This window comes from Montipora foliosa, chromosome 3, assembly GCF_036669935.1.
Source record: "Montipora foliosa isolate CH-2021 chromosome 3, ASM3666993v2, whole genome shotgun sequence".
NCBI classification, from domain to species: domain Eukaryota; kingdom Metazoa; phylum Cnidaria; class Anthozoa; order Scleractinia; family Acroporidae; genus Montipora; species Montipora foliosa.
The window spans coordinates 8,218,282-8,228,281 of record NC_090871.1 but is presented as its reverse complement, the minus strand read 5'-3'; the positions used below and the strand labels follow the sequence as shown (position 1 = coordinate 8,228,281).

Here is a 10,000-nt window from a genome sequence, read left to right as displayed (position 1 = left end):
GTCGAAAGAAATGTAGATGTGTGAATGAAGTGCGGGCTATAGGCGAAACAGAGAAACAATCCTCGCATCTATACGTGTTTTTCTCGTGTGTTAAAATTGTCCAGATAAGGGAATAGTCATAAAGTACCGGAGCTCAGGGGGTGGGCCGGAACAATCGAATTTGAGAAGACACAATTTTAGTGGCCCAAGAAATTGTGAAAAATCGGGTTGCTTTAGACTGCATTTTGAAGACCATATAGAAAATCAAATAGACTTTGACATAGATACTGATGATAGTTTCACTTGTAATACAGACCATATGAAAAATGTTAGTATATCTGAATTTGTATGAATATTGCTGTTTTGTCATTATTTTGAGAAAACGTCTTAACCACAATTACTTCTAGGGCCATGTGTATGTATAATTGTCTACAATAAAATTGGTGCATAATTTTTCAAGACCCACCCTCAATGTAAAGCATGATTTTCCTTGACCCACCCCTTTTTTTTACGCGCAACTTCATTTTTCTCTTTCGCAAATTTATAATTACATTGCTAAAGTATCTTTTCCTCATTAGAGATGATTTGTTTAAAATCTGAGAGACCCCTCCGTCGTAGCATGCGAAACGTTCTTGAAAGAACGAAATTTCATGGGAACGGTTTGCTTCCTGGTGACTGGTGTCGATACTAAACTGGTTCGTTCTCAACTTTCCCGCCTTTTCCCCCTACCGCTGTAAGATACACCGCGGCCGCCACCGAGCGCAGAGCTCGCGGAGAGCAAGGAGGACACAATTTTGAGAGAATGGAGTCACAGCGCGCAAACATACGTAAAAAAAACCCCTTCCTTCAGAGCATTTGAGATGTGTAAAATAACTTTGAAAGGATGATACATTTAACGAACATTTCGGCGCCATATTTGAAAACTCGCAAACACAAAAGTGCCTGACCTTAGTGTTTTAAATATTTAACGAGGTCCAGGTCCTTTCGAATCATCCTTTTTACCCTCGAAGTTCTGCATGTAGGAGTCGTGCTTAACAGAAAATCACAGCTGATTTAACAGCGGTTGATATTTGACAGGTATGCTTATGATTTGAAAGCGTAAATAATTTTTATACATTACTTTGTTTACTAGCTACGCTCGAGCTATTAACTCAATGAAGCGTAGAACAGTATTTTGGTACAGAAGGAATTTATAATTTGTGAACTATCATGGCGGCTGGTCATCCATAAAATGAGATTTATATATTAATTTGGTATTTTTCACGCGATATACAGCCTGTTTAAAAAGCTGGTCTTTCGACAGATAATAGAAGACTCAAACTTTTTAGAACAGCATAGGCTTAATACCAGAGTTTCGTGTTTCGAAGATAAAAATACAAATTATACATTTACATAGCGTCTGTTTCCTGTGGTACAAAAACCTTTGACAGGTGACAAGTTGAAATTAGCATATACAATATACTCATTGAAAGTATTAAATTACCACTTTTGCCTAACCATTGCAACTACAAAAATGGAATATTGTAAATAAAAAGTAAGATACCACTGTGGTACTATTGTCTTAAAATAGTCAACTCAAAATCAGACTCGTAAAAATCAATGTCAGATGTAAGCCTGTAAAAATAAATGTCTCTTAAGTTTCTGTTTCAAGGTTTCCACTGATGGTGGATATTTTATTGACTGTGGAAGGGCATTCCAAAGCACCGCTGAAGCAAATGCAAAAGACTGACCACCGACTTAAGATTGAACACAGGTTTCCTTAAAATATTTTTGGTAGAGGAGCGAAGTGATCTTGAAGGTTTATAGGGTATAATTTGGAGCTCACTTGTTGAGTGCTTTAAATGTGATTAAATCGATGGGTAGCCAATGGAGTTCCTTGAGGAGAGGTGTTATGTGATCATATTTGTTGGATATAAACACTACTCTGGCAGTACAGTTTAATACTTATTGACGCCATAGCAACGAGTTACAATAGTCGACCTTTGATGTTATGTAAGCATGTACATTGTACCAGGGATTTCATAGTTTCCGTGCTAAGAAACTTCCTAATCTTAGATATGTTGTGTAAATGAAAAAATGCAGATTTACACACTGCTGTAATGTGCAGAGCCATGGACAGAGATTCATCAAGTGTCACACCAATGTCCTTTGCTGTTGAGAAACAATTGACTTCCTCATCAACAATGGTCAAAGCATGAATGTGTGGTCTTGGGTGATAACAAGATAAGAATACCAGCACCTCCGTTTTTTCTTGGTTTACAGCATGAAGCTTGAGTCAATTAATTTTTGTACCATCCAAAGGTCAATAACATGAACACAGGCCTCCATTGTGGTCTTCCTCACTTCCATGTCATGTTCAGCTGCATGTCATCAGCATCGACATGGAAATTCATGATGCTTGGCGATGGCACCCAATGGAGAAGTGAATAAAGAATACAATATCAGACCCAGTACTGAACCCTGAGAAGCACCGTAATTAAGTGAGATGTAATAAATGCGATGAAGTGTCCTCAAACCCTCACATTTCGCATGGGGTCGAGCGCCATACTATGAATCCCAAAATGAGTAGAAAGCCTCTGTATTAAAATCCTGTGGTCCACAGTTAGCAATTGCTGCAGATAAATCAAGAAGAACCAGGATGACTGAGTGTCCACTGTCAATGGAAGTAACAATATCATTATGAACTATAATTAACGCTGTCTCCGTACTATGAGATTTCTTGTATGCAGACTGTGGTAAAGGTGATTATCTTCCAGATAGCTGGTTAGCTGAAGGGCTGCAGCTTTCTCGACTCCGTCTGATCCAGACTATTCTTTTCCAGGAGTGGGTTCAAAACAGCTTCTTCAAGTTTAGACGCCATAGTCTGGATTTCAGCAACAATTTAAAAATTCTAGTCACTGTGATAACAGGCATTAAGATATGAAGATTTGTAGTCAAAGACAGGCAGAAAGAGAATCAAGAGCACAGACCTTCTTTGCTATCAGTTCAGCTGTGAAAAACAGAGTATCAATAGGCACATCAACAAAACAATCAAGACTGCGGGAAGACACTAGTGTATCCTCATAGACATGCGCGTCGTGAGGAAATCGTTTAACACTTTGAGGTTTTGATTAATCATGTCAATCTTGTCAGCAAAAAACTTAATAAAACAGTTAGCTAATTAATATACCACGGTTTGAAGGTACATTGCATAAACAAGATATTTACAGTATGGTACCTGAAAAGTTTTGGAACTTTTGGGAAACAGGCCCTGGAGCTGCGAGGAGAGATAAATATAAGCTTGATCGGTGTCACTTAAAGGCAGCTATTATGTGCATCACCATCTCATAATGGTATGCAAATTAATGACCATGTCAGAAAAAGCATGTCAGGAAAAGCATGAGAATTTCCAATTATTTGAGTTGTTCTTTCACACGTAGTAGTTTTTGTGTGCTTTCTTCAAATTATTATTATTTATGCATTCCTGAAATGAACTTGAATGTCTAGCCCATTGAAGTGAGAGTATATAATTCAGACACATCATGTTCCTGGTTTTCATGGACAGGGCAATACATACCCCTTAATACTGTAAGTGGTTTTGATCTTGTTTCAATGAAAGGCAGTCTCATTATTTTCCAGGATGTACATTTTTGTTTTCATCATTTGTTTATTTGCTCAAACATTGGTTAATATATTAGCAGTTAGTATAATTATATATAAAGATTAAGTGAATGGTACTCTCCATGTGCATTCAGATTGGCTAACTCGAAGTTGATTATCCAAGTACTATTCACCCCCGGGTGGCTGGCGCGTCGAAATTTCTGACCATATTTTGGAAAAATTAAGTAGTAGTTTGGTCCACTTTTTATTCAAGTTGTGTGGCATTATACTACATGTAATTTAAAAGCAATTGTTCACCTCAGCGTTGGTGAATATCGACCACTATTCACTCCCACTTCGGTGAATAACTGTTAACTATACGGCTGCTATTATAATTATGCCCTCAATGGCCAAACCACAACAGTGTGTGGGTTCTTTGAATGTCCCACAGAATTGTTTACAAACAGACTGAGTGTTGTGAGATGGCCGGGCAGGCCTAACTGGTTATAGGCCTTCTTTAACAAGACTTGAAAGTCTTGCCATTCGCAGATGGAATTATAAAGAAGCACTTTCTCCTCAGTTATTTAAAGACCCCAAAAAATGATCCGTCTGGGGTTTGAACCTACATTGCGTGTGCATTCTTGACTGCACCATCTGGGCGGCGGTCAGATCTTTAGTGACCTTAATTAAAGCTTTCTGGAGACCCAGAATATAGTATACACACAAATACAATGTAACAGATGCCTGTTTTGTACATATTAATTTTCTATACAAATGACGTGCATGCTTATCAAAATGAAACCCTTCCACAGAAAAATGACCTGTTATAGCGTCATGACATTTTATTTTTCAGAATTGCAGAGCATTGGCAGATGAAATTCCACTGAGGCAATTCTTTCATTAATCCTAAAAAGAAATTATTCTTTTTTAAATTTCAAACATTGTGCTATGCACTATTTTATGTGGTGTGGATTAAGCTGGGTGAGGCATAACATGTAAATAATTGACCAGTTAGCCTGTTAACCAATGAGATGACAGATAGTGACTGAAAAAACTGAACATTAAATTACTAATAGATTATCTTCTTTAGTTGAACAGTTGGAGTGCACCCTTAGATGTAATATGTCAGTCAACCAAACATTACTAGACTTTCGTGTTACACCGGTTCCTTCTGGAAGCTGGATGAAATCAGCACAGGATAAAATCAATGATGTTATCAAGGATTCTTTTCAAGTCAATAAACCAGATTTTAGCAGTTCAACAGTTATGTTATTCACTGGTCAACACGGAATGTAAGTATTAAAACACACAAAATTACTGGTAGATTAATTGACTATTTTCCCAAACCCATAATGCAATACGCTTTTAAGTTACACGTAATTACTCTTGGAACTGTATTATGCTTCATTAAACTGGATATTTATTGTTTTAATGCAGTATTAAACCAACCAAAATCAACTGTAGTATGGGATGCGAAAATAGCGACTGATTTTTTGTTATCTATTAGGGGTTTTTTGGGGGGTCAAAGCATTGATAGCCAATTAAAGGAAACTTTCATTGCTTATTTTGCTCAGCTCAGAAAAGTGGGTTACATTGTATTTTTTAATGTTGGAAAATGTTATTTAGAAAATGTTAATGACGCCTCTCACAGAGGCCTGGGTAACGTCAACATTACTGAACTACAGAAGATTACACTACTAGGAACATCCTACATCCTAAGAAAGTAGACTTCAACTTCATTTTCGCCCAAGGCCCAAGGGATGGGCTCAGCTATTATGTTTTAATATGGCATAAAGTTAAAAGGAGGTAATAAATTTTAGTATATACCACATATAAATGGCGCGACTCCTTAAAGAAGGAGTTCAAAGGGTGTCTGGCGTTTTTGGGGATTTATTTTACAGACATTGACCAATAACCAAACCACAGAATAAGGATCTAACAAACCAGTCAACTGCAATTTATTATCATTGGAAGTCTTAAACTAAAACATGAAATTAATTAGAGTGCAAATAAAACAAACCTAAAAATAAAAATACATGCAGCTTATTGAAATACGTGAAGGCATAAAGAACACCATTCAAACTACTTATTGAATCAAAAGAACAAAATGCAATCAATGAATAACAGAGCACCTTTGACTTTAAACTTGAACTAGTCACTTAAAATTACTTCACGTAGATCAAGTTACATGTAATAACACTGAGCAGTTAAAAAGCGTGTGCCAATTTAAATATACTTAAATAAACAAAAAGAATTACTCACACATAACTATCCTGGCTTGGGTCAAATAACGAAACCAAACAAATGAAATAATCCTTAAAAACTTGAATTGATGAAACAAGGCTTTGAACTTAAAACATGACCGAGGACGAAAACAGGTGGAAGAGACTGAAACATGAGAACCTAATTTTGACAGTATGAGAACAAAACCAGACTCGCCAGTATGAAACAAGAAACAATAGAAAATGAGCAGTCAACAGGAAACCTTTACACCATGTAAGTGACTAAATAAGTACAGACTCCATGCTCGCTCATTGGCTAACTTGGAGGTGATTTAGCATGGTACTTACATTCGCCTCCAAGTAGCTGAAGAGAAACAAAATGGCTTCTTGTTCCACATTTTACAAAAAAAACTAGTTTTTTGTTTCACTTTTTACTCAGATGGTGTGGTGTATAATTACATTTATTATTCACTCTGTGTCGGTGAAAGTGGTGGAATTTACCGCTTGGCGGCTCGGTAAATATCCACCATTACTCACCTCCACTTATTACATGTATTATAATTGTCATTACTAGTTTTAATCACTATCAATAGCATTGTTAATTTCACCTGGAAAAACCTCACACCCTTTTGTTCGTTTTTCTTTTGTTTAGCCAGGGTACAGTTCGATTGTTTCCCGATGGCTTGATCACGTTAGATGTCACTCAATATTTGAAAGGTGCAAGTGGAGAAATGCTACTCCAAAGAAAGGTAAGTTCTGCACAGCTTCCTTTAAAACTTTTATGGGTATGTTTTAGCCATTAACTTTTGTTTTAGTTGAGTGGATGTGTGGATCATCTTTAGTTAATAACAAATTATTACTGAGGTACATTGTAAACTCAAGTAGTCACATTCAGTGAAAGCCTTAAGGACGGTGCCTACTAATTGAAGATATTTTTGCCGTGGTGTGTGATTATGCAGGAAATGTAGGTCTTAACAAGTGTTATTGAAATCCAAAAAGAAAATTGGGGGTAACCACACATTTTCAAAGATAATTCATGAATAATATTAATTGTAAAAAGCTTTAAAATACAAAGCAATGTATGGCGTTCTTTCTCAAATTGAAGCTTAATTATCTCTCAAAAATGCATGGTTACCCCCAATTTTCTTTTTGAATACCAAGAGTACTTACTGAGATCTACTTTCTCCAGATAGTTTTAAACCGCGCAAAAATATCCCTGAGATGCGCAGAAGGTATGCGCAATAACAATAGTAGGCACCGTCCTTAAGCAGTCCCATGACCTTGTGATTCAGTCCCTGCTCTACCACTGAGCTTCCAAGTCACAAATTGTTCTTTCTGCTGTGGTAGGCAGTAACGTGAAAATTATTTTTGTGGAACCTTCAGTCGAGGAAATTATTATTTGTTAAAATTAATATTTTTTACTGAACTCCTGGATATGCATAACAGTAGTATGTACTATATACATGTATTAGTCATTCAAGTCCCTTTCTTTTTAGTGTTTTTTTTTTCTCTTGTGTTGATTGAGCAACAAATGTTGAATACATAATTTGACTTTCAGAATCACATAGATCTGCGTGACAAACTTGATGAAGCATTGTCATGTTTAAAAGCAGACTTTATCCCTACAATTTGCAGAGGAAGGGAAATTCTTTGCTACCATGACACGTCAGACGGCAGACTTAAGGAATATGATTTTGATAAGTGAGTTTTAATTTTTTTCCTTCTGTTGGGTTTTATCTGTCTGTGTTTTTGTGGACAGCAGAAACTATGTTTCAGAATCTCTTGCCCCATTCTTCTTGCCAGCTTTGGCGGCGTACACTGCTCGCTCTATATCCCTCTAAATGTTCTCTCTATGTCCCTTTAAAATTTAATGTTCTCTGTATATCCCTTCCTCGCAGGATACCGGTAATACTGATTTGATGCCATCACTACGTAGAATAAACTGTGCAAAGCTTCATGCAATAAATTTATTTCTATGCTAAACAAAATGTAATTTCAGGTCAGTGTTTAGGCAGAAGTCTCAGTATCAGGATGTGTGGATTGCCCATTCTATTCGTTATGGAAACATGTTATTTTTGGATCTGCACGAGAGTAAGTTCTGGAAACAAAACTGAGTTTTGCTTTGGACTGAACTGCATGTATAGTTCCCCTAATAATTTTACAAACTAACAGTATTATAAGAGGATAGGGAACATGAAGTTCCAAGAATTTTACAAACTGCAAGGGCGTAGCTAGGGGGGGGGGTGGGTCCTGGGGTGCCCGTGAACCCACCTTTGTAAGCCTTTTTTTACGCAAACAACCTACAATATTCAGGTTGCGAAAACGCGAGTACCCTCTGTTTGACACAGTGTGACCCCTCCTTTGAAAAATCCTGGCTATGCCCAATGATGAACTGACAGTATTATAAGAGCATTGTGGACATGTAGTTACAGATGCTCACAGGTTCTTGATATTCTCCCATATCGGATGCTGAATGTTGAAGAACCCATCCACATGGGAGGCAAATATGTACTCCAGAAATGCCCTTAATTAACTGCAAATGGATTTCCTTAAGCTTCACACGCACGATGTCCCCATCAATTTTTCAATTCAATGCAATTTTTATTTCCTCTTGATATGGTTACTTAATTTAGTTACAAATGTTTATGCCATTGATGTTTCTGTTGTAATATTAAGTAAAACTTGCTTGAGTCTGGTGGCCAAATACTCCATTCAGTTTTCTAGTTGGCCCCCATGTTACCAATTGATGTTACATTAATTTTGATACAGGTGAGGAAACAGAAAGAGCGTGGAAACAGAACAATTTAGAGTGAAGCGGTTCGAGTTCCTTTTTTGAAAGGTCCTTCACCTGTCCAATTGTAGCCATCATTAACTTAGCGGCGTAAGACAACAGAGCCCTCTCAAACGTGGCCGTGGAATACTCCATAATGACATAATGCTAATCCCCTTTGCTCTTATCCCCAGCTTCAATTGTGTCTCAAAATACAGTTAATTTACTATATAATATTGCTGATATTGCTTGCCCATTTTACTGCTGGGTAAAAGAGAACGAACAAAAATACCAGGACTTGAAAAGAGATTGAAGTGATTAGCGTCTGTGGAAGTGCAAAGAAGGTACAGTTATAACCAGTTGTTATCGTGGCCCTTGGAACAGTTACATGTAGTAAAGGACTCGATGGGAATATGCTGCCATTACAGGAAGGTTGTCTACGTGAGCCTGGTGTTTCAATAATCATGCATTTAAACATGAAAACTAGATTAGTGAGCCTTTAATCACTGTTCATACTGTAGTTTTGTATTTAATGCTCATTCGTCTTTTCCTATTTATTTCATCTAACAGTGTTGGCTGAAGCTGATGTTAACTACACTAAAGCTCTTCTGGGCAATGGTAGAGAATGCTACAAAGCCAAGGACATCCTGATTTTGGGGGGAGGCGATGGTGGAGTTTTGCATGAGCTTCTCAAGGAAGAACCTAAATTTGTTACTATGGTTGAGATATCCTTGAATAGTTGATCCCTTAATAATAATCTAATAATAATAATAATAATAATAATAATAATAATAATAATAATAATAATAATAATTTGAAGATGATGAGTCATCAGAGTTGCAATATTGTAGAAAATTATGTCCAAGAATGCCCCTAATTAGATGAAGGAAGATTTCAATAAGCATCACGAAGTGTCCTCTGCTTTTCTCCCCAATTTCAACATCACTCGTGCCATGGAATACAGACAATTAACATCACAATGTGTCTCCAAATGCTGCGCCCCGGTTACCTTTATTATTGTTGTAAATAGGTACCAAAATTTAATGCTGAATGTCAAAATTGGGCGTCCATCTACTTAGGTGCGATTATGGACGTACACCATGCAAGTGTCAAGGCTGTATAGCCTAACCCAAAATGCTCTGCCAGTTGTGGAGACGTCAAATCAAATCAAATCAAACCTTTGTTTTTGGGGTTAACTGAAGTACCGGAGAAAAACCTCTCGGACCAGAGTTTGGAAACAACAAACCACATATGGCCTCAAGTCGTGGAATCCATATTGCGCCTTATTATATGGAGGAGAGTGTTTTACTGGGAACTAAACCACTCGTAGATTCCATACGCCACTACATCCGGGACCCGAGTGGCGTATTTTCCGTATGTCACCTTTGTGAGTGTCGTATCGTTTAATGACGTCACGATTGGCGCCTTTTTTTCCCCGCCTTTTTTATAA

At 37.2% G+C, this 10,000-nt stretch overlaps 1 protein-coding gene across 2 annotated transcripts in view; it reads left to right on the top strand.

The window, feature by feature from the left end:
• The first annotated feature begins 740 nt into the window (after positions 1–740).
• Positions 741–10,000, top strand: part of LOC137996653 (spermine synthase-like) — a 19,379-nt gene continuing 10,119 nt past the window's right edge. Inside the window, exons 1-6 of one of the 2 annotated variants that reach the window (XM_068842169.1) lie at positions 741–1,056; positions 4,649–4,850; positions 6,433–6,529; positions 7,339–7,481; positions 7,780–7,871; positions 9,121–9,277. In XM_068842169.1, coding sequence (XP_068698270.1) covers positions 4,681–4,850; positions 6,433–6,529; positions 7,339–7,481; positions 7,780–7,871; positions 9,121–9,277 — 659 coding nt within the window. In that variant the 5' untranslated portion in view covers positions 741–1,056; positions 4,649–4,680. Of the gene's footprint in view, positions 1,057–4,648; positions 4,851–6,432; positions 6,530–7,338; positions 7,482–7,779; positions 7,872–9,120; positions 9,278–10,000 lie in introns of those variants that run through there. The other variant, XM_068842170.1, reaches the window with a different exon arrangement.